This window comes from Eptesicus fuscus, chromosome 10 (assembly GCF_027574615.1).
Source record: "Eptesicus fuscus isolate TK198812 chromosome 10, DD_ASM_mEF_20220401, whole genome shotgun sequence".
Lineage (NCBI taxonomy): Eukaryota > Metazoa > Chordata > Mammalia > Chiroptera > Vespertilionidae > Eptesicus > Eptesicus fuscus.
In genome coordinates, this window is record NC_072482.1 from 3,947,139 (window position 1) to 3,974,085 (window position 26,947).

The window sequence follows — 26,947 nt, forward strand, 5'->3', positions numbered from 1 at the left end:
GCCTCCCGGCCCCTGCCTCAGTTCTCGTACTGGGCTCTGGGGAGGGGTCGCTCACACCGTCCTCGTCCCCGGGCAGACGGAGGGGTGGGAGAGCCGTGGTCTCCGGCTCCCCGAGGAGCCACTGCTCGCAGACCCTGTCATTCACGTCAGACTCAGTATGTGCAGGGGCTGCCTGGCCAGGCCTGGGCGTCCACCACGCGGCGGGCAGGGCACGGAGACCCTTCTGCAGGCAGACAGAGGGGCCTGGCAGGACCGGGCCGGCTTCCGGAGGGGGTGGTGCTGGGACGACCAGGGGAAGACGGGGCAGGCGTTCGAACCTCCTGTGGCCTCCTTCATGTCCCCTCCAGCCAGCCCTCTGGGGATGCCGCACGGAGCCGCCACGTTCATGGGCACGTGCAGAGGGGACAGGATAGACTGTGGCTCAGGGGTCTCGGTGCCCGAGGTCCTGGAAGGTGAGGCAGGTGTCTCGGGAGTCGGGTGGGGTGCGGGGCAGGCCGGTGCCTGGCCGGGCCTGAGCACGCACTGCGCTTGCAGAGGACGAGGAGCTGGACAGCGCGGAGCGGGCCTGTGACACCCTGCTCATGTGCATCGTCACGGTCATGAACCACGGGCTGCGCAACGGCGGCGGCGTGGGCGACATTCTCCGCAAGCCCTCCAAAGACGTGAGCACCACCCACCCCGCATCCACGGGCCCAACCCTGGCCCGGGCAGCAGCTGCGAGGGTCCTGCCCTCAGGTCACGGCCAGGCCGAGCAGCTTGGTCCCTCAGTCTCAGTATTAGCCCCGTTTCACCCCCTCTCCCTGACTTCCCGCTCCGTCAAAGTGAGCTCCATTGTCGCTGAGCCACCCCGCCCCGTCTGCTCAGACACCCTACCGCTCCCTGCGGATGCTCTAAGGAGAGACCTGGGCAGCCCAGCCTGGCCGAGGCCGGGGAAGGCGTGAGTCAGCGGCAGGCGGGCCCCGGCCACAGTGCTTCCTCTGTGAGGCAGAGCCCCAGCCCCCCGCAGGGAGCTGACTCAGCTTCACGGAGGCCTGGGATTGGCTGGGGCGGCCAGCTTTCCCAGAACAGCAGTCAGTCCCGGTCCCGAGGGGGTGAGAAGCCCTCTCCCTAGCCAGACAGAGGGTTTCTAGAACTTGTGAGGCCTGGCGTGCTGAGGGCGGGGAGAGGAGTTCCACGCTGAGGTTAGGGGCGGGACAAGCCTGGCCCAGAGCCCCGCTCCCGGTCCAGGGCTTTGCCCCGGCTGGCCTCCCTTCTGAGCCCGCTGTTTCCCAGCCCGCACTCGGGGTGCAGCTCTCGCCCCATGGCGTGAGGGTGGACCCACTCTGCCGTCTTCCTTCTGCCGTGGCTGGGCCCCTCCGTCACGGCCCTGACCCGCCAGAGCCCCCGCCCGGTGGACCGGGACTGCGGGGCCCACCTCCCTCCTTGCCCTGCAGGAGTCTCTCTTCCCCGCCCGCGTGGTCTACGACCTCCTGTTCTTCTTCATCGTCATCATCATCGTGCTGAACCTCATCTTCGGGGTGATCATCGACACCTTTGCTGACCTGCGCAGCGAGAAGCAGAAGAAGGAGGAGATCCTCAAGACCACGTGCTTCATCTGCGGTGAGGCCAGCGTCCCGCCCGCACGGCCTCGGGGACCGGGCAGCCCCTGGCTGGGCGTGATCTGGGCCAGGGGCAGCCTCAGTGGGGCCGTTCCCTGGGTCCTGAGCCCCTGGGGATCCCTGCCCTGGGGCTGATGGCTGTTTGCTCATCTCAGAATTGGGGACAACAGGCCCTGCCTGAACCTGAGTAAGAGGGAGCGGAAAGGGCCTCAAAGCATTCCTTTAACTCGCGCAACGTACAGAGGCCCCCAAGCCCAGTCAGCACCTCGAGCCTCTGGTCTCATCAGGGCTCTCCCGTCCCGGGGTGAAGTGCCGGTCCCTCCTGCGGCCGGAACAGGTGCACCTGTAGGACAGCCCTGCTTCTCCGGGTCCTCGGGCGCCTGGCGCGGCTGCCGCTGGGCAGGGCGGATATCCACGCCAAGCGGCTGCTGCTTCGGTAGAGGCGGCCCGAGGGTCCGCGAGTGGGCAGTGCCTGCACTCACCAGGCCGGGCCTGGGAACAGCGGTGGCGTGTGCTGCCCAGGTGGCCCCACGGGGCTCCCGGAGGGGGGTTCACCCTCACGCTCTGCACCCTCAGGTCTGGAGAGGGACAAGTTTGACAACAAGACGGTGTCCTTTGAGGAGCACATCAAGTTCGAGCACAACATGTGGAACTACCTGTACTTCATCGTGCTGGTCCGCGTGAAAAACAAGACCGACTACACGGGGCCCGAGAGCTACGTGGCCCAGATGATCAAGGTGCGGTCCTGGGAGCGTGGCCGTGGCCGCCTGCGCTGACCGCGGAGGCCTGGGGGAGGGGCGGGGCAGCCGTGGACACTTGGTGGAAGGCCAGCAGGGAGCCGAGGCGCGGCTGGAGCCAGCCCTGGGGACGCGGCGCCGGCCACTGCCTGTGCCCATGGCCCTGCTTGGGCTCTGCTGTCGAGGGAGCCGCAGCAAACCCGTCAGCCGCAGCGGCCGGGGCGCCGTCCCGGGGCCGGGGCTGCCTGACGCTGCGTGGGAGCAGGCACGCTGCGGCTGCTGCTCTGGACGTTCGGAGGGAATGCACTGTCCGTTGGGGGTCAAGAACATCAGTTCCAACGAGGGTGCGTCTCCCGTGGCCGCCAGCAGAGACCTCGCAGGCTGGAAGGACAGACCCGTTCAGGGGGGAGAGTCCTATTTGCTAGTGCATCTGTCATGTGAGCTGATTGGCGAGCAGGTTTACCGGCTGCTCTGGGGGCTCCCAGCTCGGTGCCCTCCCTCCTCCTGTCGTGGGAAACGAGGCAGATGCGGGCCTCCTGCTCCTGCTCCATCCGTCCACGCGCATCTTCCTGGGGCGTGCGTGTCGGGGGCGGGGAGAAGGGAAGGAAGGAGGTGCGGGTCTGGTTTGGAGGCCTCCCCTCCTCCTCGGAGGGGCTGTGAGTGAACAGATGGTGCTGATAGCGGGAAAGGCCGAGCGGCTGACGGAAGTCGGCCTGTCCAGTGCTGGCCCTAACCGCAGAGGGGGCAGTGGCTTCCCCGCGCGTCCTGGAGAGTGTCACCAGGGCGTGGCGGCCCTGCTTGCTCACCCGCCGGCCATCTTTTCAGAACAAGAACCTGGACTGGTTCCCCCGGATGAGGGCCATGTCCCTCGTGAGCAACGAAGGGGAGGGCGAGCAGAACGAGATCCGGATTCTTCAGGACAAGCTGAGCTCCACCATGAAGCTGGTGTCCCACCTCACCGCCCAGCTCAACGAGCTCAAGGAGCAGGTGTGCGCCCGCCCCCAGCACTGCCCTCGGCCCACACTGAGCTCACAACCCAGCCTGCCCTGGCGGGAGGGAGGAGGTGCTGGGGCCTGCATGCCCCCCTGACCCCCCTTTCTTCCTGGCCCCGTCCTTGGGTCTGGGGTAGAAGACGGGTCCCCGACACACTCGCCTCTGTGGAAAGCTAGACTGGAGGTGGCAGCCCATCCTGAACCCGAGGCACAGCCAGGCGGATCCGGGTACTCCCCTCCCTCGGGCAGCGGCAGAGAGGCGAGGCAGCCCCTTCTGGGCGGGGCGGCTTCCCAGCTGCAAAGCAGGAGCTGTGACAAGTGAACTGCCACCGAGGGTCTGGGGCTACATCCTCGCTGCCCCGAGGGCCTTGGCCTGCCGCCAGTGCTGAGCGGCAGCGGGGTCCACGGCGGGAGGGTGGGCGCCAGCCCCTCGGCAGTGTCTGTGCAGAGGGCGCTGGGGGCCTGACCTGTTGGCATCGTTTAACCACAGATGACGGAGCAGCGGAAACGCAGGCAGCGCCTGGGCTTTGTGGACGTCCAGAACTGCATGAGCCGCTGAGCCCGCGAGACCCGCCGCAGGCCTGGGCCGGGCGCTGGTACCGGGCTGTGACTGGGGACACCCCTTCCCTCGGGTCGGGGGGCCCAGCCAGCCCACCAGCTCCCGCTCTGCCGGACTCCCCCGAGCCAACCCGGCCGCTGGCCAGCACGGGGGTCGCCTCAGAGCTGCCAGCCCCGCCTGGAGCCCGGACTCAGAAACTCACTGGGACTGTTTACCTGTTGCCTTAAAGAAAGAGGTCCCCGTAGAGGACTGCTTTGTCCCTGCAGCAGTAACTGACATTCCTCTTCCCTCCCGGTGGGCGATGAGGAGTGGGGTCACCTCTATTCCAAGCACTACATTTTGGCTGCTGCCCGCCTCCGGGGGAGGTGCAGTGATGCTGTTGCAAGGGACGCTGGGGCTTTGTTACTTAATTTATTCCCGGGTGCCCAGCCCCGCATGCCTCCTGTGCCTTAGGCCTGCCGTGGACAGTGTGGACCTGTGTGTCCAGGGTGCACCTCGGCACAGCCCAGCCCCAGCCCCAGGGGGACTGCCGGCCGAGGGAGGAGGCCCTGCTCCTCTTCCTGGGCCTCTGCGGGGGGGGGGGGGGTCACAGGCTGAAGGGGCAGGGCTGGGTGCGTGACAGTGGCTGGTTTTTGACGGCTTGTTTTTTCTCCTTTTGGTGTAATGTTTTACAAATCCTTTGGCCTGAGAACTAATATGTTAATTACCTGAAATAAATTAATAGAAACATAGTCCATTAGAAAGGGCTGCTGTTTCCTCTGGCCCTCGGGGCAGTGGGGGCTAATGTGGCGCGCTGGCCCGGCCTCACCGTGGCTCTGGGAGATGCTGAGACGCTGCTGGTGACTGCACACAGGGTCCCTGGACAGGACTAGTGCGGTACTGGTGTCACCGGTTTGGTCACAGCCCTATGCCTGTGTGTGCACTCCAGCACGCACTGGAGCCCACTTCGCTTCTTCCCCGCCCACCCTTCTCAGCTCAGGTCCGAAATGGGAAGGCCCCAGTAAGAGCTACGGTTCCATGGAGCGAAAAGGGGGCCCGTGTGTGTCCTGGCCTCCACAGAAGCCACCACAGCCCAAGACCCCGGGCCAAGGCTGTCTGTAGCTCCACTCTGCCCCTTAAAGCAGCCGGAACACAGGTTTTCTGCAAGGTCGGGGCAGAGGACCAGCTCCGTCCTGAGGCCTGGGCATGGGGCCGAGCAGGCTGCTCTCTGCCGACCACCTGCCTTCTTCCAGGCTGACTAGTTTTGGCCATTTCCCAGGAGCTCTCAGCCAGACCCCCGCCAAGAGCCGCACAGGAAGCCCTGGCCTGGAGGCCCGGCCCCTTCCCTTCCCAGCTTCCCAGGCCGGGCTGGAGCCCCAGCCTCCTCTCCCCTGGAGACGCCCCACCCTGACCGCGGGCGGCTGTGGGCACACAGCTTTCCCTGGAAGGCGTGGCGTCCTCTGTGTAGGCTGGCTGAGGTCCCAAGCAGCAGGCGTGGGGGTCAGGGAGCTTTATTTATGATGGCAACACACAGACTCCACTCAGGTCCGCGGGCGAGATAAGGACTGAGCCCAGACCTTCTGCTTCTCCTCGGGACTCCTGGCGGAGAACTTCTCCTGCAGTTTCTTCCACAAGCCTTTATTCATGTCCTTCAGCTCCCCCAGGGCGTCTGCAAAGGGCAAGACAGAGGAGGCTGACGCCTAACATCTGAGGACGGATGTCGGCCCCACAGGCCCTCGCATGAGCAGGCCTTCTTTTCACAGTCTGTCCCCGAAAAAGGGACGTGTAGACCCAACTTCTCAAAAGCAAATCAGCTGGGTCACAGGAAAACAACCACCCGGCCGGGCTGAGCACACTGCGCCCTCCCACGCCCTCGATGCCTGGGCTACACGTGGGTGGGCAGCGGAGACAGTAAGGTGTGTGTGGCACGGGCAAAGCTTGGTCTATGCCACACACCCAATGTCTCCATTTTCCAGACGTAGAAACAGGTAGAGGGAGGTTAAGCAAGTTGCTCAGGTCGCACAGCCAGGAAGAGGAAGAGCGGGGATCTGAACCCGGGCGCGGTGGGGCCACGTGCTGTGGAGCTGAGCAGGCGCCGGGGAGGGAGACCGACCTGCGCAGAAGCCCTGCCCATCATTCCCCACCGGGTCCCCTCCAACAGACTCCTTCACCCTTTAGCCTCAGGCTCCTCATCTGCAAAGTAGAGAAAATACCTGCCTCACAAGTTGTGAGGATGAAAGGCAATCATGGAGGTAACTCGCCTGGCACCCGACCTGCACCCAAGAAGAGGGGCCATCTGCACGGCTATGACGGCAGCAGGGGGCTGGTGGGAGGCCACGGGCCCCTTGTTTAAGCGTAAGTGTGAGCACAGACACACACACACACACACACACACACACACACACACACGCGCGCAGGCGCACACAGCCCCCAAGGAACCAAAGCTGGGTTTCTCAGTCTTGGCACTATCGTCGTTTGGGTTGGGGCACAATAATTCTTTGTTGGGGGGCTGACCTGTGCACTGCAGGATGTTTAGCAGCATCTCAGCTTCTACCCACCAGATGCCAGTGGCAACCCCCGGGCCCACCCCACTCCCAGCTCTGACCACTAAAATGTCTCCAGACATTGCCACCTGCCCCCAGGGACCACAACTGCCCGTCAAGAACCACTGGCTTAAAGTTTCTCCAGGGCTGAGAGTCTACACCTAATCTTACCTGTACCTTAAATTTAGATTTCCCCATAATATTGTCTAAGTTTCACAGCCTGGGGTTTTAACTGTTAATAGAATAGCTTTTTGGAACAAAAGGTAACACGTTACTTATTAACACTGACTGTCAGTGGTCTCTTGACAATTAGGACACACTGCCCCTCAGCCCCGAGCCCAGAAGTCCAGGCCCCTTTGTGGGGCACAAAGCGGGATGCTGAGGGCTGAGTCCCTGCCCACTTACAGGCCTCATCGTCTCCCAGGATCCCAAGCCCACGGTGGACACACGGGATCCAGGCCCAGGCCCGTGGCCAGGCCTCAAACCCTCTCACTACAGACACGGCAAGGTGTCTTCTCGGCCCCTCAGGAGACATCAGGAACGCTGATCTACAGTCAGAGCAAAGCCGAGGACCGCTGTGAAGGGAAACCGTCAGCAGGCTTCCTGGAGCTGGCCGCCCAGGCCGACGGAGGGGAGCCTGCACCTCTGCACTGCGGCCTGAGGTCAACAAAGGGCAGAGGCTCAGAACTTATTTCCTTTTTAGTTTCAAGTTCAAACTTTGCTGAAACTCTCCAAGTCCTCACTATGACCTTGGGCATCAATGCGCTAATTTCATGATCCTGCCTGGCAAAAAAATCCTCACCCAGTCTCCCAGGGCGCTGCAATGAAAACAGGATCAGAGCTGACACAAGAGCAGGTGACAGCACCAGGTGTGAGTGCTCGGAAGGTAAGTTTTCTGGAACGCCAAATCCCTAAAACGTAGTAGTTGAAGACTGCCAGAGGAACAGGAAAGAAATTTCTAGAGTACCACAGAAGGTGAATGTTTCAGGGCCAGGCCCTCTCAGAAAAGGGTAGCTTATTTTTGTATATGATATCCTTGCAAATAAAAATAGTAATTTTCCAGAACCTGCCTACTTCAACCCAGGGTTCCCCGTCAGTGACAATGGAGATGCGGAAGTGCTGAGGGCTGGGCTGGCCTGGGTATTTCCTTTCTTGCTAATCACAGTCTATCAACGACTCCAAAACATGCCCAGTTAAGCCCACATCTAACCCACAGCCCACGTCCCCGGGGCCAGATAAGGCGCAGTGGATATCTCCGTCCATGTGTGTTGAATGGCTTTTTGTTTTAATTAGAAGCCTCATTGTTTAGAAAGCCCTCTTAGGACCATACAAATAAGATTATTTTCCTTCCATCCTGATGGCAACGACTTCCCTTTGGCAAATACGCATTCCCCTGACCCTGCTGCTCAGCCTTGACTTTAAAAGCTCTAAGGATGGAGTTTCCCTTTAAAACAATGCTGCTGACCTTCTCCATATTCTGTGGCCCACGTATAAGGGCTGTCGCTTCGGAGTCTCCTCTGGGTGTCCCGCACTTGCCACAGCAGAGCGGTCTCACTAGAATCACCTGCGAACAAACCAGAGGGCAGCGGAGCCCGTACCTGTGGAGAGGACCAGCTTGTACTCTTCCAAGGTCAGGCCACTGAAGCTCGTGTCCCGGGGGCGAGGGTACTGGTCGCAGGGCAGAGGGGGAGAGAGAAGGGAGCGAGGGTTAGTTCCGCAGCACCACCTGGGACCTGCGGTCCTGGGAGAAGCCTGGCTCTAACTGCACGCACTGGGCCGAAGGAGTGACTAGAGACCAGAGGCCCGGCAGGCGGAAGAGCAGCGCCACCTGGAGTCCAAGATGTGGCCTCACAAGTACGGGCATCACGTGGCAGGCGGGCGGCTCCCACTTGAACACGCAGGGGAATCCTCTGGGCAAGTGCAGGCTGTCACTCAGCCTGGCTGGGCCCTCGCGTCTCCTTCCTAACCAGCTCCCAGGGGATGCTGCTCCTGAGCCACACACTGAGCTGCGAGGACTTAGAGGAAACCTCTTCCACGCAGGCGAGGCACTGCCACGCACAGGGTGGGGTCGGGCAGGGTTAGTTGCTCATATGGAAGATAACACAATAATTAATAATTAATAAGTAATAACATAAGAGTAATCTCTGTGTTTCGTGTACTTACAACCCTAAACCTACTTGGCCCACCCTGCGTATCTGGGGAATTACTGGCACAGTTGTCAAGGCTGTGAAAACCACACTCCGTGGGATTTGGCAGAAATCATGAAAGGCCGAGGACGTCAGTTTGTGGGCCAGGACGTGCCCATCACCCATCTCTGTCAGCAAGAGCAGGGGACGCACTTCCACCAGAGGACACGGAGAAGCTAAGACCTAAGTTACCAGACCCACCCAGCAGCCCACACCGGCATGTAAACCACACGGCTTTTATTCAAGATTGTAAATAGCTTTTAGTTAGGGGACCTAAAAGCCTCTATGAGGTGCCTTGGTTGGCTTGCTTGAAATTACTGGTTACATTTGAAAGTAGCAAAACCGACATTCTTTACAAAACGCTGCACAATCAGATTTTCACTGTTCTCCTGGGTCAGGGCTGGGACGGGAAAGACTGCCACTCACCTTGTGCTTGTAATAGTTGGAGTGGAGCCGTGCTAAGCTCTCGTACATCTCGTCGCAGGCCTCAGGCTCTGCCACCTGAAACACAACGAACCCCCGGCAGTGAGCCCCAAGCCCTGGAGCTGCCAGGAGGCGCTCCCCTGAGGCAGGCGGCAGCTCACCTGGCCCACTCCCCTCCCTCCCGCTATTACAATCACCTAATGGAGTAATGGCTCCACCTCATCCACTCCCCACCCGGCAGAAACTCCCACCAGCGGCAAAGAAACATTTAAACATCTGTGCCTCGTGAACCACCACCCCGGCTGCAGGGGAGACGCCACATCCTATATAATAAAAGCCTAATATGCAAATTGACCGACCGAACAGTGGAACGACCATCCGGGACCACGCTATGACACCCACGGGCGCCAGGCCAGCCAAGGCGGGTGCGATGCGATTGGTCGGGGGCCTGGCCATCGCCCCATGATCGCCCCGCAGAGGGAGGCGTAGGCCACCGACCAGCGGGCTGCAGCGGGTGGGCGGGGCCTCCCTCTTTGAGGGAAGCCCAGGTCTTGGGTGCCAGCGGCCAGAGGGAAGCCCAGGTCGTAGGTGTCGGAGGGAAGCTGGTGCCGGCAACTGAGGTAATTTCATGCATCGGGCCTTAGTAAACATATAACACAGGAAGGATGCACCTCATAAGGGGGTGCTAGGGGCAGTGTGGGCTCCGGGAAGGCAGAGGAGGGTGTGTCCCAGGTGTGAGTGGTCAGTGTATGGCAGTGTGACTAAGCTGGCTCTGAAGGACACACAGGAGGGAGCCTGCTGCTGGAGGGGTGGGTGAGCCAGGCAGAGGCAGGAATGCTGTCCGCGTTAGCCCAGCCCTCCGGCGGAGGGTCTGAGTATGCAGGTACAGAACCTGGGCGGAGGAAAAGAAAGAGCTCTTGGAGTTAAACCTTCAATGTGAAATGTATCACATAAAGATTCTTTTATGAAACGCAAAATAACTCATCTGAGCCTTCAACTGTGTGGAGTGGGGAGCTGTTGAAACCTGCATGGGAAACAGGTGTGTGGAGCGGAGATGGCTGCACGGAGGGAAACTAAGAGGGAGAGTGCAGTTAGGTCCTGCTAGGAAGGGCAAGGCCCGAACACGGAGGCCCTGAGAGTAGAAAGGGGAGAGTAGAGAAATATTCCGGCCCTGGCTGGTTTGGCTCAGTGGACAGAGCATCCGCCTGGGGATGGAAGGGTCCCGGGTTCATTTCCAGTCAAGGGCACATGCCCGGGGCTCTGTGCAGGCGGAGGCCAGGGGCGTGCAGGAGGCAGCCAATCAATGATTCTCTCCCATCATTCATGTTTCTCTCTCTCCCCCTCTCTGAAATCAATAAAAATGTATTAAAAACAAAGAAATATCCTGGATGCCCAAGACAGCGCTGCCTTTGCTGGAGACCAGGGAAGACACAGAGGAGAGGCCGTTATTCACCCTCGACACCTTTGTAACGTCTCCCCACCCGGCCCGCTATTATCTATCTATTGTTCCTTCCGTTTTCAGCCAAGACCTCTGAGAGCTCCCAGAACAAAACTTTCTCTTTTGTTTTTTGCCAGAATTCAAATGATGGATTTTTCCAACGTAAATCCTTTCTCGAAGAAGGCAGAGCACAAATAAATCAGTAGTTAAGTGTTTTAATAAGGCCGCTCGCTTCTGCCTCTGTGCGTGTCAAATGAGGTCCCCACTTTAGGGCCAACAAGATGGTCATCCATTTAGTCCCACCTGATCCGCGCCGGGGTCAGCCCCTCATCTCGAGAACGGCCAGGGAGCACATCAGCAGAGCAAGGGTTCTGGGCTGAGGAGGCAGTGTGTGCTGGGTGACAATCAAAGGCATTATCTGAGTGGACTGGGGCTCAGAGCTGGAAAGAAGGAACTGATGGGAGACTGTGACAGCTGAGTCCCAGCTGGATGTGGGTGGGGGTGGGGAAGGGCTGTGGGTGTGGGTGTCGGGGGGGCGGCATTTCCAGGGAAAGCCCAGAAGCCTGCAGCACCCACCCGGGAGGGGAGTGGGAGCCTGGGTCTCGGGCAGGGCGTGCACAGCCAGGAGCTAACGCAGAGACGGGCACGGAGACCACAATAGAGCGCGTGAGGTAGCAGCTCTCCGGGGTCCGGGGGGCACACCCTGCCTTCCCCCCTCCCCTCCCCTCCCCCCGTCTCCTTCTCCTACGCTCCAAGGGCCCTTCTTTTATCTACGGCTCACTTCTACATCTGTGACTTAAATGTTCTCTTATTGAAAATAAAAAATATTACAGAGATTACTAAAGATCACTGAGCATTTCACCTTTGGCTTGCTCTCTTCACACCTGCAGAGACGTGTTTGCTTCTAAGTCTCAAAGACACGCCTTGGAACCGTCCGTGCGCTGGGCCGAGGACGGGCGGGTCTGCGTGGCTACGGACAACAGGGACCCAAACCGCCCGCCTGCATCTTGGCACCCTCGCCAACCAGCTCTGGGGTGTTGGGCAAATCCCTCCGCTCTTCCCGTCCCCGACTCTTCAGATCTCCCCACATTTGCTTTCTCATTCTGTGTGCCTGCAAGCATGCTTTTTTCTTCTGAGCCATTTGAGAATAAAGTGAAGCATAATGCCCTTCACACTGAAGATTTCAGTATGTTTCCAAACAACACGGGCCTTCTCTTACAGAACCACAGTGCAGTGATCAAATCCGGGACCCTTCACATCGATACAGCATCTGATCTAGCACATAGAGGCAAAACTTTGTCTCGGTAATAATTTTTTTAATCCTCACCCGAGGATAATTTTTTCCATTGATTTCTAGAGAGTGGAAGGGAGGGAGGGCGGGAAGAGAGAGAAACATTGAGGTAAGAGAGACTCGTCATTTGGTTGCCTCCCACATGTGCCCCAACTGGGGCTGGGGAACCTGCAACCGAGGTACATGCCCTTGACCCGGAATTGAACCCGAGACCCATCGGTCTGTGGGCCGAGGCTCCAACCACTGCGCCAGACTGTCCAGGGCTCAGTAATAATCTTCACAGGAAAAGAAGCCCTTTTGGCCCCGGCTCGCCTCCTGCCTTTACCCGTCACATGCATGTCTCCTCTCAGCGGGGACAGCGCCTCGGCCCGGCTTTGTCTTTTAAGTGCTGGCATTTTTGAAGCGACTGGCCAACTTAACCTTAACCTTATCCTTTCTGACAGGAAGGGTAATAATAGCCCTGCTTCTGAGAGCGGCGTGAGGGTGGCGGAGGCAATGCCGCCGCTGACTGGGGCCTGCACACTCATGGAGTGAGGGTTAGACTTGTTACTATGAGCAGCCAACAGCTGTGTGAACACAGCCTCTTGCCCACAACGACAGAGAGGAGGTCAGGAGGACCCTGGTGGTGGTGGGATGAGGGTGCTGTGGGTACAGGGAGGTGCGGACGCTGCCCAGGGGGCCAGGGAGACCTGGCAGAGGGTGCCGGTGGGGAGCGTGAGGAGTTACCTGAAGGACGCGGGCTCTCCAGGCACAGGACCAGGGAGCACGCGCCCCGGGCGCCCAGGGCGGGGCAGTGAGGACATGATCAGCGGATCATGCTGCCCGTGTGACTGCTGGGGTGTGGCCAGAAATGGAAGTGACGGAGGAACTGGAAATCAGGTGTCACTGCGTACCTGCCCACACCCCGGGCCCTGACCCTGAGACTCAGTGGCATCGTACCTGGTGTCAGCTCAGCGGGGCTCCGACACTGGCCCGTTCTCTGCCGCCTGAGCCCTCCTGCGCCCTCCAGCCCCTCCCCCCCCCCGCAACATGCTCTTAGGAAAGGCGGCCCCTGCTGCCTTGCCTTCCTCCCAGCGCCTCTCTCGGGGCTCCTGCCACTGCTTGTGGGTCCACCGAGACAGGGCATCCTCGTCAAACCCACGTTCCCACCAGATCCTCGCCCTCAGAAATCTTGCCAACACAAGTTCCTCTCCTGCTTCTCTAACTTCCTCAGGGTGGGCACGTGCCAGGGGGCTGCTCAGCCACCTCCTCCTACCCTCAGGGGGCGAGCAGGGCGGCAGGGCCAGAGGACACACCCTTCCAGAGCACTGCTCCCAGGAGGGCAAAGAGCAGAGGGTCTGAGTGGACAAATGGGCCCTCTGGGCTCCCCTGACCTCTTAACATCCCTTCAGCAATAGAGTCTGTTAGCTATGGCACATAACGCCTGGAGCTCACCAACATCACAGTAGGAGCCAAACACTTCCAACGCCATAAATAATCAATCACCAAAAATGGACTTGTCACCCAACTTCCCAGCTGGGGTCAGAGGTGTGCCTAGGAGGCTGGGGAAGTGCTTCGTGGAGGTGATGGGTTTGCACTTGCCAACGTCTAGCCAGGTTATTACGGCCCCGGCCTAAGGAGACGGCCCACAGCCACTTCCGGTTCCGTCACACCCAAGCCAAGCTCAGCAATTACAGAACGGTCTTGTTTACTGCTCAAAAGGCCATCCGTGGAAACACCTGTCTAACGCCAGAAGGCTCACCACACACCTCCACCTCCACTTACCCACGGCCTCCAGCACGAGCACTCCTGAGTTTGGGTATACATTTGCCGCATGACAGTACATGCACTTGGGGAAACGTCCTGTGTACAAGCTTTAAATGACCTGATTTTGCATTCACACCTAACGAGATCGCGGGCATCTCGGGACGAAGAGCGTAGCTGCGGAGAAAGGCAAGTGGCACATTAAGAAAAAGTCAGTTCTGCTCCCGAAATGTGAATAAAATACATGTGCAACCGACAAAGTGCCCTCCACGGCTCTATTTTTGCTCCTTTGCATTTCGCCTGCTCAGCCATCAGTAGATTTCTCTTTACCATATTAAACTTTTATACTTAACAAATACGTCGGCGCCGCAGGCATGGACTCTGATTTCCAAAATTGAATTTTGGGTGGTGACAGCAATCGGTACAGCGGCCCCTATTCTAGTCACACAAAGGGACTCATAAGCACTTTTGGGAAAGGGTGATGCAAATTGCTCTGCTAGTTAAGACAGCGCGGGATCCAGTCCAGAAGGACCTACGAATAGCGGTTTTCGTGACTTGGTAATGAACTTCTGAAATGGGCTCCCTCTGCTGTGGGAGCCGACGCCCTTCGAGCACCTATTATGAGTGCTCCGCTCGGAGGCTGTGGGAGGGCATGAGACCAGCCTCAGCTCCGGAGAAACTGCAGTCCCGGAGGAGACAACGTGGGCTCCAATTAAGAAATCAAACATGGCCTGGCGGCCTGTAACTGAGTGCGGGTACGGATCAGAGTGGGGAGCGGGCGCCAGGCCGGGCCAATGGGCAGCCGTGGCTGGGAGGCCTGACGTTCCACTGCAGTGACAGTGCGGAGTGAGGGGCGGCGAGTCCGTCACTTTGAGGGGAGCAGACCTCAGAGCCAGACCGGGCATGGGTGGGACGGGGCCAGAGGAGTGACGGAAGGCACAGGCTGTTTCCGGCAGGCTGCGTCTGGAGCCAAGCAGTGCTTCCAGGACCTGGGAAGCCACCGCCTTCTTGGCCAGCCGTGAGTCTGGGGGAGGACGGTGGCGCTCGCAGCACACTAGACTCTCACAGGCTAAGGACCACTTGTTTTATGGCCGATCTGGGAGGCGATGAGAAGACAGCCTTGCTGAGGCAGGGCACGTGCTGGGGTGTGGTGAGAGGTGAAACAGGCTGGAACCGGGGACCAGAGGGCAATGGAGGCCTCACAGAGCTGCCACCGGCCCCGGAGGCAGTGGGCAGAGCCCAAGCTTTCTGAGTAAGGTGGAGACTCGCTGAAAGTGAGGTGACCCTCTAGGCCAGTGGTCAACAGAGCCAAATATCAACAGGACAACGATTGAAATTTCTTTTGAGAGACAAATTTTTTAAACTTAAACTTCTTCTAAGGCCACTTCTTCAAAATAGACTCGCCCAGGCCATGGTATTTTGTGGAAGAGCCACACTCAAGGAGCCAAAGAGCCCGCATGTGGCTCGCGAGCCGCAGTTTGCCGACCACTGCTCTAGGCCAAGGGCCATTTGGATATAACATTATTCACCGGCCATACACAATAATCAACTTAAAAATTAGCCTGCTAAAAAAAATAAAATAAAAACCGAGCCTGCTGTATTCCGTGAAACATTTCACCCTCTCACCCCCGATGCCCTGGCAGGGCAGCCCCCCGCCCCTGCTCTGGGAGCACACGCCCAGGAGTGCCAGCCTGGTCCCACTGCCTTCCCCACTCCAGCTCCACTCATCTCTCACAACTCCTGTCCTGCCGCGGGTTCAATATCATAGCTGAAAAGAGCATAACCTGTCCTCGGGCCATTCCGCAAACACATGGCAGTGAACAACGTTGAGAAGGTGCCACCATTGCAGGTCCCGGCCACGCTGCAGAATGCCGCAGACCAGGCCTCAACTGGGCCACCGAGAAACCAAGACGATGTGAAACCTCTGAATTCTGCTCTGAGAGTGGGACTATCATTGACTTACTGCAAGCCCAAGACCAAGTTCAACTTCATTCAACGGGCCGACAGTCCTGGAACCTGGGTAGCACCCAGAACCCACTGGCAGGTGAGCCCCTTCCCGGTGCCCCTTCCCAGGCAGCTCCTCAGAGCTGTGCCCACGTCAGGGAGTGGGTGCTGGGTGCAGGCAGGGCTCTTTAACTGAGCTCATTAGGATTGGCCCTTTCCCTGCCTCCCCATGCTGGGATTCTTTACTAAGCTCTCGGTGCTGCAGGGAACACGTGTTCTCTTCAGGAAAATGTATTCAAGGGGCAAACTCCGAGAACAGGGCTACACAAGAGGGTAGAGGGTGTAAGAGGTGTTGGCGTGTCCCTGGCTTTCCACCCCCTCTCCCTCCGGGAGGGTTTGGTGTGGGCCGCGAGACTCCCACAGGGCAATCGGAGGTGGAATAAAAGGCGGCAGTGGTTTTCAACTCTGGTTTTGAGTCTGAATGAACTTGTTTTCCAGTGAATCTGGCTCTTCTGTGCTGTGTCGCACCCGAGGCCCAGCTTTCTTCCCACCCTCAGCAGGGAGGAGTGGCTGGGCCAAAGAAAAGCAGGTGGGTCAACAGGGCGATGTTTCATCCTTTGCCAAACGGCGTGGTCTGAAACGGTTTGAGCAGGGAATGAGGGCGGAGGCGGCCTGAAGCTTATGGGAGAAGGGGCCTGGCAAGAAGAAATAACTCAGGTGGCCAGCAGCTGAGGAGCCACCTGGCACCACGGAGGCCAGGCGGGGGCAGGCAGGACAGCTGGTCCTGCCACTTAGCTCCCAGAGGACCCTGAGTAAGTTGTTTTATTTTCTGTTTTGTTTCCTGGCCTGTAAAATGGAAATAGCAATGGCTACTTCACTCGGCTGCACGCAGGATTAAATTAAAAGAGATGATGCGAGCAAAAGCCTTCAGTGTTACGGTCAAGGCGTGGGAGGCCATGAGGCTGCCCGCCCCTCCTGTCGAGGCACAGAAAGGCTGTGGAGCAGAGCTGCCTCCCTCCAGGCCTGGCTTTCTGCCATAACCCGGGGAGCTCCACTCTAATCAGCCAACCGGGTCTAATGCCTGACCACTTTCTCCTCGCGGTCTCTGTAACTGACCAAGGGTCACCGCGAGTGCCTCCAGGTGCTGCCTGCAATTCCAAAAGGGGCTGCTCCCTTCAAACGTGGTCCAAGACTTACTAAGCCCAAGCATGTTCTCAGGTGACATCAGCAGGAGGTACCAGGACAGCGGTCACGAGGAAAGTGCCTGCTGCCACCATGATGCACTGGGACGCATGCGTCAGCTGCTCTGGAGCCACGGCCTGAGCCAGGACTGGCACCTGCGGCCATGACCCCCATCTGTGGGCCTCCCACTCACCAGAGCCATCTCCCTAGGCGAGACAGAGAGGACAATCCCAGAGAGAACGCTCTACCCTCCTTTTCCGGCCCGTCTTAGACTCAGTCAGGCAGGCGAATGTGACCCTCTCACCTCTCCGAGGATGTAGCCCACGCTGGCCTCTCTGCGGGCTGCCTTCACCACTGAATTTAATCAGAGGGAAAGTCATGTCTGCCCAACTGTCAGCTTCTTGGACACAGGCCTCTTCCCACAACGACAAGGAGACAGGGAGGAGGTCAGGGGGACCCTGGGGATGGCGGAATGAGGGTGAGTGGGCACAGGGAAGGGCCAGGTCCTGTCCCTCATCTGTGGTTCCTGCGGTGCCCCACACAGTAAGCTGTCAACTCAGTCCTCACCACGCAACTTCACAGGACACACAAACATCCCTTCTCACCCCTCACTTCCTCCCCATCTACTTCTGCCACATCTGCAACTAGATTCCAATGAAACGTCTCATCAGCCATCACCGTTCATTTATGTATTCAGACATTTACCCAATGTCTTTTACGGGGAATGCGGGGATAAAAATGGCAATATCTCTACTCTTAAGAAGTTCACACTAAAACTATGTAGAGAGCAGAGTCCTAGAAAGTCTACTGGGTTTGCAGAGTTGGGACTTGATATGATCTTTGCTTTGGGACAGGGAAGACCAAGAGGTATGAGGGCCCTCAGGGCAGTGTGACCCCTGCACGCCCCCTCCCCCAGCTCTGAGCCACTCCATCCATGCCCACCACCCACTCAGCGATGGGTTTCAGTGATGCCACTGGGCATGTTCTTGCTCCAGTAGGTGGGCTGGCTTGGCTCTATATTGGGCTAAGTTGCAAAAAACAACAACAACAAAAAACAAGTTCCTGCTTTGATAGGTCACGGCTAAACTTTGCAAAAGTCATCTCTTCAAGCTGCGTGTGTGTGTATCACGTTTCATATAGCTGACCTCTGCCTCAGCCCCAGGCTCAGATATCCCACTGCCTACTTGACATTTCCACTTGAAAGTAAGTCCACTCGGTATCTCAAGTTTAACATGTCTACACCAAACCTGAGATGTTTTTTTCCACACCCACCTGTTCCTCACCTGGTCCTTTCCATCTCGGCAGATGGACCACCTTTCACCCAGTTGCTCAGGCCAAAAATACCTAGGTGTTGTCCTTGGTTCTTCCTTCTCTTCCCCCCACACCCACTACATCAGCCAGCCCTGTTGATGCAGCCTTTACACTGCAGCTGGAATCCAGCCCCTTCGTCCCCTGCGCTCCCACCCTTATCCAAGCCACGGCCTTCTCTCGCCTGGGCTACCACGGTGGCCTTTGCTCCAGGCTTGCTTTATTCATGTCCCCGAAACTCATTCCCCACACACAACCAGAGTAGTCTTTTTAAAAAACGTAAATTAGGTCACACCAGTCCCCTGACTAAACACCCACAATGGCTTTTCACTGGCCTTATAATAAAATCCAACTCTTAACCACAGCCTGTAAGATCCCACCATGCCTGGCTTCTCCGACCTCAGTTCTTAGCAAACTCCATTTCATTCACTACCCTCAGCCACTATTGCTGTCCTCTAGCATGTCAATCTGCTTCCTGCCTCAGGACCTGGCACAGCCCGAAATGCCCTATAGTTGGCTCTTCTTCCCTTAGATCTAATCTGTGTGGCACCTCCTTAGTATGGCCTTATTTGACTATCATAACTAATATTATCCCTTTATCATGCTACTCAATTTTTTTTAATCGTCACCTGAGGATACTTTTCCATTGATTTTTAGAGTGGAGGGGGGGAGAGAGAGAGAGGGAAATGTCAATGTGAGAGGGACACATTGATTGGTTGCTTCCTGCATGCACCCGACCAGGGCTGATAGAGCCTGTAACTGAGGTACATGCCCTTGACTAGGAATTGAACCCAAGACCCTTCAGTCTGCGGGCTGATGCTCTATCCACTGAGCCAAACTGGCCAGGGCTCCTACTCTATTTTACAACATAACAGTTGACCCTTGAACAACACAGGTCTGAACTACACAGATCCACTTATACACGGGACCATATCTCTATATATGAAAGCCTATAAGCAACCGGCCAGTAGCTATGATGCACAATGACCACCAGGGGGCAGACGCTCAACACAGAAGCTGCCTAGCTGCCGTGACTTGGCAGCTTCAGTTCTGGTTCTTGGGTGACGCACCTGGAACCAGAGAGGAGGGAGCCTGATTCCGGGGTGCGTCACCAGAGAACTGCCCTCTCGCAATCTGGGACCCCTCAGGGGATGTCTGAGAGCCGGTTTCGCCCCATCCCCGCAGGGCAGGCTGAGGAACCCCACGCGTGCATGTGCACCAGTCCTCTAGTATTCAATAAATATGTACAGTACTGTAAATGTATTTTCTCTTCCTTATAATTTTCTCATTAACATTTTTTCTCTAGCTTACTTTATTGTAAGAATATAGTGTATATTACATATAATACACAGAATATATGTTGGCTGTTATCAGTAAGGCTTCCAGTCAATAGGAGGCTATTTTTTTTCCAGGTGGGGGTGTCAAAAGTTATATGTGGATTTTCAACTGCTGGGGTGGGTGTTGGTGTCCCTAACCCCAAGTTGTTCAAGGGTCAGTCATACTTACCTAGACTGCCTTATGTATGTATCCTTGCTTATTTTGTCCAGAACTAAAGTGTAAACTTAATTTTCATGTGGTAAGACCTCACCTGATTCATTGCTGTCTCTCCAGCACCTAGCACAGTTCCTGGCACATGGTGGGTGCTCAGTAAATACCGAATCTACAAATGAATGAACACCCGCGCTGCAGCAACCGGAGAGCAAGACCTAAGTCTAGGACTCACACGGGAGTATGGCTGAGGGTGCACACCTGCTGCACGGACTTACAGGCGCCTGGGGAGCACGTATAAGCTTAGCGGGGCCTGCAGAGGTCCGTGCGGATGCGCTCAGTCAGTGCACAGCACTGCGGGGTAAGGGGATCGAGTCAGGGGAGAAATAAGCCTACGATTGTCACCAATGGTGGTGTGGGTCTCAACTGGCTGCACCTTGAACCATCCGGAGAGCGTTTTGGCCCACAGATGCTGATTTAATGTTGCTGAAAGCTGCGGGCATTGGTGGGTGTTAAAAAGCTTCTCCGGCAGTTCCCAGGTGCAGCCAGAGGAGCGCACTGAGCAGAAGTAGGTCGTCGCTCTCGGAGGTTCCCCCGGGATAGCAGGGTCCGCGCGCACGTGCCGCCGGGGAGGAAAGGCGCGCGCATGCGCGGCCATGGCCGCCGGCCAACTAGCAGATCCCACCCCTACCTCGTTCTTTCCTCCCCTCGCCCAACCGCCCCCCCGCCGAAGGCGGACCCCACAGTCTGGTCACCTGGGTGTTCTCTCCCTCCCGAAACGCCTGTGCTACCCGCTGCCGCAGGTAAGCGCCCAAGTCCCGGCCCCGTTTGGTCTCGTCCACGGGCCATTCCTCACAGAGCTTAAGGAAACGCCGGTAGCGGCCGGCCGCCATTTTGGGCCCCGCTTGTCCCCGCCCTTGAGGGAGGAGTCAGCCGGCGCTTGCGCACGGAGGCCCGCAGGCTCCCTGAAGGCGGGGCGGGGGGCGGAGTGAGCATGCGCACCTTAGGGGCGCCCCGGCTCTCCGGCAGGGGCGCTACTGGCCTGTCTGTGCGAGCAGACCTGAGCAGGCCGCGTTCTCCTGCAACCCGCCCAGCAACCAGGGGCAAGTCCGACCTGGAGAACCCCAGGGACAGCTTGGCTTCTCTTTTTCAATGACTGCACAAGCTCCAGACTAAAAAACCCTCCCGGGAGAACCGTGCTAATTTGCACAAATGAATATATTTGCATGCAAATACAGGTTGTTATGGGATGAAGATGTGTTTGAACTTAGTCACGCATTGTGCACACGCGGCTCGCACCCCACCTCCTGCCGCATTCTCTCCTCGCAGCCCCTGTGCCTGTGGCTGCCACTCGGTGCTCTGCCACAACTCCTCCTTCAGTGCTCCTCGGCCGGTCCCTCCCAGCGCCCCCTCCCTCCCAGCTGGAGCAAAAAAACCTGGAAAAACGGTTTTTTAAAACCAAGCCTCCACTGTACATCTCCATGTGAAATGTCCCAATTTTTATTTTCAAAAGATACCCGCACCTTCCAGATTCTCCTTGAGAAAGCCTCAGCCCCTCTGCGCCCACAGTCCTGCTTCAGCTGGATTTCCCAGGCTGCACACCTGGCTCCCCAAGCCTTTCCTCTCACCCCCTGCTTTGTCCAGGAGACTCCCGCCTTGAGCAGGGGGGTGAATACACAGCCAAAACCCAAAGTTCAGAGCCCAAGGCCTTACCCTGAAGCGTTAGTGCTGGGGAGCTTGGAGAAAGACTTCTACCTGCTGAGGGAGCAGGGGGCAGAGGTCGGGGCGCACCTGAAGGAGATGGCCTTTGGCTGGGCCTTGAAGGATGGTTAGAATTTGGGAAGTGGGGATGGAAGGACCCTGAGCCTCAGAGCCAGGACGGGTGCAGGATCTGGAGAGAGAGGAAGCGGGAGGAGGCTGATTTGAGGAGAGATCAATGGGAGGTTTTAACAAGGAACCGCTTTGCGCTGTTCTGGAGGCGGTGAGAGTGAAGATCTACTGAAGGAGAACCTCTGGGGACCCAGGGTGTGCCACGCCCACTTGAAGTGAGTTCAGGGAGGGGGTGCCCACCTGAGGTAAAGAGAGTTCGGGGGGAGTGGAAATGCACGCAAGGGCTCCCCCACCATGTTCCAGCCCGACTGAACCCCTGCTCCATCCTTGGCTGCCCCATGGCTCAAGGGGCCAGGGTTGTGTCTATTTACTGTCAAGCTCCCGGCACCGAGGCCTGTGCTGGGCCCTGAGCCGTGTTCTGCCTGAGGTCCGACCACAGCTGTGGCTTTGAAGAGCACCTGACTAGCCGAGGTCAGCTCCTGGGAGGCAGGGACGGGGTCCCTCTGTCTTCGGCAAGAGGAAGAGCAACATTAGGTGGCAATGAATGGTTTTCACGCCCTTGAGCCCAGGTGCAGTGAGAGGCTGAGGAGAAGAGCTGGACGCCAGGGGAATCCCCAACCAGTGCCTCCTTTGAAGCCCTCCCACCCCCAGCCCAGCGAGCGTCCTGTGGTCAGGGCAGGGTTGTCCCTGGTTCAGACTTACCCTCGAACTCTTCCCCCACCAGAGGCGTGTTTTTGTCTCGGTGGGGTAGTAGTGAGGCTTGGGACCTGGGTTGGAATGTGGGCTTGTTCATTCATTCATTTATTCATTCATCCATCTAGGACTGATCTGTATATTTTATGGGGGCTCCATGCAAAATGAAAATGTGAAGCTCCTTGTTAAAAAATGATTGAGAATTTCGGGACAGTAATAGAGAGCATTAAACCACATTTGGGGCCTTCACAGGTCACACACCCAGGAGACCGCCCTGCGCCGTGGTGGGTGAGACTGACAAGGGCCCTATTCTGGGGCTTTCCCTTTAAGTGGGGGAGACAGCCAGCAAGCATGCACTCACCATGGTAATAGCGCTTTACATGTATGAAGTCATTCCCTAACTGAACAAGACAATTCCAGATGTGGTAAGTGTCAGGGAGGGATCAAGTCCGAGTGTCGGGAGGGGGTCTGGGTGGTGGAGGGGCTTGTGTGTGGGAGACCTGACCCCCCGAGGGGCAAGAGCGGCTTCCAGGCAGCGGAGCAGCCAGTTTGGGGGGGTTATTTAATCGATCTGAGCTTCAGTTCTTCATCTTAGAATGGGACTCACAGTGATCAGCTAACACGGTTTGCTACGAGCCGGGCGCAGTTCCCGAAGCCTTACACTTACTGACTCATGCAGTCCGCACGGTGGCTCTGAGATAGGCAGCACGGCGGTCTCCATTTTGCAGAGATGGAAGCGGAGGCACAGAGAGGCTACGGACTTGCCCAGGCTGCCAGCTGTAAATGGCAGGCCCTGGCTTCAGAGTCCACGCTGCTGCCCTCTTCGGCCTCCTTGAAGCGTCCGGTTGTGAACTGCGTGCGTGATGCGTTTCTGTGCGAGTCCGTGTCCTGAGGGGCCGGAGGGGCCTCTCCGGTTCGCTTTACGTGGTCTCCACCCCCCGTGCCCCCATGTCTCCGTGGGTGGTTGGAGCCAAGTCCGGGTCACTGGCTTGTGGGACCCAGTGCCATTCTGGGCACATTAATAGGCATGGCCCAGGATGTGGCTTGGCCAGTGCCAGCCCCCAGGGAGTTGATGACCCTTTTAACACCCATGTGCCCGCTGTCACTCATTCCACACAGAATGCAGCCCGCTCCTGGCTCCTTGAAAACCCCACCGGGGCTCACCTGCCGAGCCTGCCCCGGGGGGCGGGGGCTTGGGCTTTCTGTAGCTGTGACCCTTTATAGAAACAAGGCGCCGTCAGCGCCAGGGGAGGAGCGGGAGGGAGAGAGCCGGCTTAGTTCCCCAGTTCTGATGGCCCCAGTAATTGAGATGCCGGTTTGCACATGGAAATCGCTTCAAAGTAAAAATGTCGTTTTGTGATGCTGGTGTTAGTAATGCAAACATTTAAAAGGAATTAAATACTTAGCTGTATTGTAAGGCCTGATTGCCTGATTTTCTTCTTTCAGCTTACTCACCTAGAGGAGATGATTGGCTGCTGCACCCAGAGATGTTACCATAAGAAGTGGGCTGGGACCTGCATCCGAGCCGTCCCCTTAAAGGTGGCTGCTGCCCTCTGTGGAGGAGAGCTCTTTCCAGGACGCACAGGGGTTTGAGGGGTGCGGGATGGCCTCGGAGGCTCCTGAAGTGCACCCTGTCATCTCCAGAGCCCCAGGCCCTGTTGACGTATCTTGTCATCTGCCCCTGGCTCTGCTGCCCTCCCTTCACTCTGCTCTCTGGTCCCTGTACCCCAGAGAGGCCTCCGGGGCCCTGGGCTGCAGCTAAAGTCGCAGCCCCACCCCTTCAGGCCCCTTCTCCTCACAGCACCAGCCACTGTAACCCCAGACCCTGGCTCAGGGTGGTCCCTCACTCCGAGAATTGGGAGAGGACATGAGAATAGGAAGCCAGGTCTCCTCACCCACTTTTCCCACCCTCACCCCTGCCCCCATAGCTTCTCATTTTTAGAGGCTGCGGGAGCAAGGCGAAGGGCAAACAGGAGCAGGTTTCTGGGTTTGGTTCTTGGATAAGCTGTCACACTTCCTGTCCCTTTTCAGGGCAGCTGAGTGGGAAGGGAGCCGTTCTGAGCAATGGTAAGGAGAAGGCCCGGCCGGCGCTGCAGACAGCCTGCCTGGTGCCCTCAGCTTGGCATTGCCCAGAGCTGCTTCTCCTTCCCTCCTTTCCCTTCCTTCCCTCCCCCCTCCCTCCCTCCCCCTTCCTTCTCTCTCCCCTTCCCTTCCTTCCCTCTAATTCTTGGCACTCACGCCTTCATTTCAGATCTTTCCCTCATCTTGTGTTTTATGTGTTTGGCCGCAGAGGATGCAGATTTAAATCAAGCCAGAGTTTAGACCATTTTGAAGAGCTGCTGCTGAGTGTTTTATGAGGCTGCGTCCTGCCCTTTCCAGCATGGGCTCACAGGCCATGCAGCTGGCAAGAGCGATGGGGCTGCCAGGGTGCTGCCCAGAGGCCAGGGCTTCCCGACGACCTTGCCTTATGGAGAAGCTGAATGAACACTGCTCTTTAGCTCCCTCCTCAGTGCACAGGGGACACCGGGCGCAGAGGCGGGGCTGGGGGACTCCCAGGCTGCCTTGTCCTGCCCGTGAGGAGGTCAGGAGCAGGTTGCTCCTCCACATCACCTGCCTTGAGGATCAGAGTTCCTGTGGACGGATAAGGAAGCAGGTCGGGGACATGCTAGTAAATCTACCAGACTCAGGGCACACTCGCCGCATGAGGACACGGCGAGGATCAGGACTGCAGCTCTGGTACTGCCAGGCCCTGCTGTCCCCATGCTCCCTCTGGCTCTTCATGTCCCTGTTTCTCCCTTCTTTTTTTTTAAAATTATTATTAAAAAATATATTTTATTGATTTTTTTACAGGGAGGAAGGGAGAGGGATAGAGAGTTAGAAACATCAATCAGCTGCCTCCTGCACTCCCCTTGCTGGGGATGTGCCCACAACCAAGGTACATGTCCTTGACCAGAATCGAACCTGGGACCCTTCAGTCCACAGGCCGACGCTCTATCCACTGAGCCAAACCAGTTAGGGTGTGTTTCTCCCTTCTTAAGTCAGGTATCACTTTAACAGGAGGGTTATGGAGAAAGAGGGCATGGTAGAGGCTGGATTTTCATCAAACCCACTTCCTCTTCATAGGCACACAAACTACATCTCAGCCCCTTGGCATCCAGGAAAGGCCACACGACTGGTTCTTGCCCATGGCATGTTCTTCTCTATGCCGTTTAACACTTAGGCCTTGTGGGTGAAGGTGGTGGAGTCACAGGATGGAAGGGGCCTGGGTCCCTGGATGACTGGTTCAGAGGCTCTCTGACCACCACATTGGATTGTAATGCTAAGATACTGATATCTGGGGATTGTTTGTCATAAAGCTAGTCGACCCTAATACCTGTGTGTTTTTCAGTTCAAAAAGGAAGAGAGCTCCCCAGTCTGGGAGCCTCCTGGTATGGGAGGCTCTTAGGTGCTCCAGGCGAGGGGGAGCTGTAGAGGGGGAAGGTTCTGAGGTCTTTTCTGTTCTCATGTTCTGGGATTTCTCCATTTCCATCCTACTCTCTTGGTGCCCCTGTACATCAACCTCCGTGGCCAACACAGACCACATCCCTGAACGGCATGCTGGAGTCCCCATTCCCGCGCTGAATCCATTCCTGGGACACCTGCCCTTTTTCACCTTTCAGACTTGCCTCCCTTTCAAAGCACAGCTCAAACCCCACCTCCATGACCACCCCATGCGGCAGTGGGCTCTCTGCCTCTGCTCTCCTGGTAGCACTCGCACAGCTGAGCAGGCGCCCCACACCCCATGGAGCACCTGTGATGTTTTCCTGGGAGGGTCTGTACTCTCGCTAGTCTTAAGGTGTGTAAGGATGACATCTTGATCCTCACACTTCCTTGTTTCCTACTCAGGCCCTAGCCCTAGGCTGTATGTACCAGGCACTCAGAAAATATTTCTTGGATGGATAGATGGAAGAAAGGAAGGAAGGACAGATTACAGAACTCACAAATGAATGGGCTATTTGGCCAGATTTTTAAGTGACTCCATCAGGCTCACTCTATTTTTCTGCTCTTCATTTCTACTACTCCCAGTCACAAAACCCCATTCTGAATGGGTTGGTCTGTCCACAGACTCATGAACATGCCGGACTTTTCCTTCACTCCACTCCCCAACCCCACCAGTCCCCCAGCCCCTCCCCACCCGTCAGCCTTCAGGGTCTCTAGGTGAAGTCTCCCCTCCTCCAGCAGTTTCTGGGACAACTCTGCTCTCAGCAAACGTCTTCGCTTTAAATTTCAGGATCACTCCTCTGCACCGCACAGATCCAGTGGGAAATGTCTGTGTGGTATGTTGTCAGTTCATGTGTGTGATTCTTGCTTCCTCAACGAGAATACAAGCTCCCCAGAGCTGGATCGTCCACAGTGCTGAGCAGAGGCAGCAGGGAAGAGCTGATGTTCCGTACAAGGACCCTGGCTGATGGCTGCATCTGGGCTCTGTCATCTTTAAGTAAACTCAGATTGCAGGTCAAATACATACACACCCCCATCTCTTTTTCCCATAACTTCCTATTCTTCTCCCTTAGGCCGGATGTGTGATAATTGGGTGGGCTCATTCAGCTGTGTTGTTGAGTCTGCAAAGCATATCCAGATTTCTGGGCCATGGTGACCCCTCTGAGTCCTGTAGTCCAGTAAGGACGGTCTAAAGCCGGAGCCAGCTTTGTCCCTTGCAACAAACTCCACTTTCGTTGGGGGCCTTTTCAGGGGGAGGTGGGAATTGGGGCTGGGCCTCGAAGAGTGCTGGAGGCGGAGGAAGGCCAGGCGTGAAGGGCACTGTGGGCTAGAGGAGTAGCCAAGGGTGGGGCATCGTGTGGGCAGGAATAGGCTGACCCTTCCCCGCGTCCTCGTCCTCGGGCAAGTCCCACATCACCCAGGCTGCTGATGGCGGGGGCATCGGGGGCGATGCCAGGAAGCTTTGGAGTTGGTTGATATGGGACCAGGTTCTCAAGTAGCGAAGTGCCTCAGAAAAAGCAGTAGTTAGGGCTC

General features: G+C 57.4%; 2 protein-coding genes and 1 long non-coding RNA gene across 5 annotated transcripts in view; 2 read left to right on the top strand and 1 right to left on the bottom strand.

Annotated features, from left to right (window-relative positions):
- Positions 1 to 4,618, top strand: part of ITPR3 (inositol 1,4,5-trisphosphate receptor type 3) — a 67,145-nt gene extending 62,527 nt beyond the window's left edge. Inside the window, exons 53-58 of the mRNA XM_054721937.1 lie at positions 348 to 452; positions 535 to 662; positions 1,434 to 1,599; positions 2,175 to 2,335; positions 3,161 to 3,322; positions 3,818 to 4,618. Of these exons, the coding sequence (XP_054577912.1) occupies positions 348 to 452; positions 535 to 662; positions 1,434 to 1,599; positions 2,175 to 2,335; positions 3,161 to 3,322; positions 3,818 to 3,886 (791 nt within the window). The 3' untranslated portion in view covers positions 3,887 to 4,618. The remainder of the gene's footprint in view (positions 1 to 347; positions 453 to 534; positions 663 to 1,433; positions 1,600 to 2,174; positions 2,336 to 3,160; positions 3,323 to 3,817) is intronic.
- A 742-nt stretch (positions 4,619 to 5,360) lies between these two features.
- On the bottom strand, positions 5,361 to 20,347 carry LOC103303013 (ubiquinol-cytochrome-c reductase complex assembly factor 2). 3 transcript variants are annotated; one of them, XM_054722419.1, is made up of 5 exons: positions 20,167 to 20,347; positions 13,511 to 13,666; positions 9,021 to 9,095; positions 8,007 to 8,076; positions 5,361 to 5,534 (listed from the first exon to the last, which is right to left on the bottom strand). In XM_054722419.1, the coding sequence occupies exons 1-5, from the start codon at positions 20,302 to 20,304 to the stop codon at positions 5,407 to 5,409; spliced, it is 567 nt and encodes a 188-aa protein (XP_054578394.1). In that variant the 5' UTR covers positions 20,305 to 20,347; the 3' UTR covers positions 5,361 to 5,406. The 3 variants fall into 3 exon arrangements, with proteins under 3 accessions (XP_054578394.1, XP_054578395.1, XP_008158275.2); XM_054722420.1 differs by lacking the exon at positions 13,511 to 13,666 and adding an exon at positions 19,512 to 19,583 and having other exon boundaries at positions 20,167 to 20,346; XM_008160053.3 differs by lacking the exon at positions 13,511 to 13,666 and having other exon boundaries at positions 20,167 to 20,345.
- LOC114229157 (uncharacterized) lies at positions 20,167 to 26,436 on the top strand. The gene is made up of 3 exons (XR_003615246.2): positions 20,167 to 20,214; positions 23,381 to 23,473; positions 26,205 to 26,436. It is a non-coding gene; the product is annotated as an uncharacterized LOC114229157 (long non-coding RNA).
- The last annotated feature ends 511 nt before the right edge of the window (positions 26,437 to 26,947 follow it).

Coding starts and splice junctions, on each gene's coding strand:
- LOC103303013 (XM_054722419.1), bottom strand. CDS start 20,304: ATGGCGGCCGGCCGCTACCGGCGTTTCCTTAAGCTCTGTGAGGAATGG. Junction 13,667..20,166: donor GGGAGGGAGAGAACACCCAG/GTGACCAGACTG, acceptor CTTTCTCCGCAG/CTACGCTCTTCGTCCCGAGA. Junction 5,535..8,006: donor CAAGCTGGTCCTCTCCACAG/GTACGGGCTCCG, acceptor TGCCCTTTGCAG/ACGCCCTGGGGGAGCTGAAG.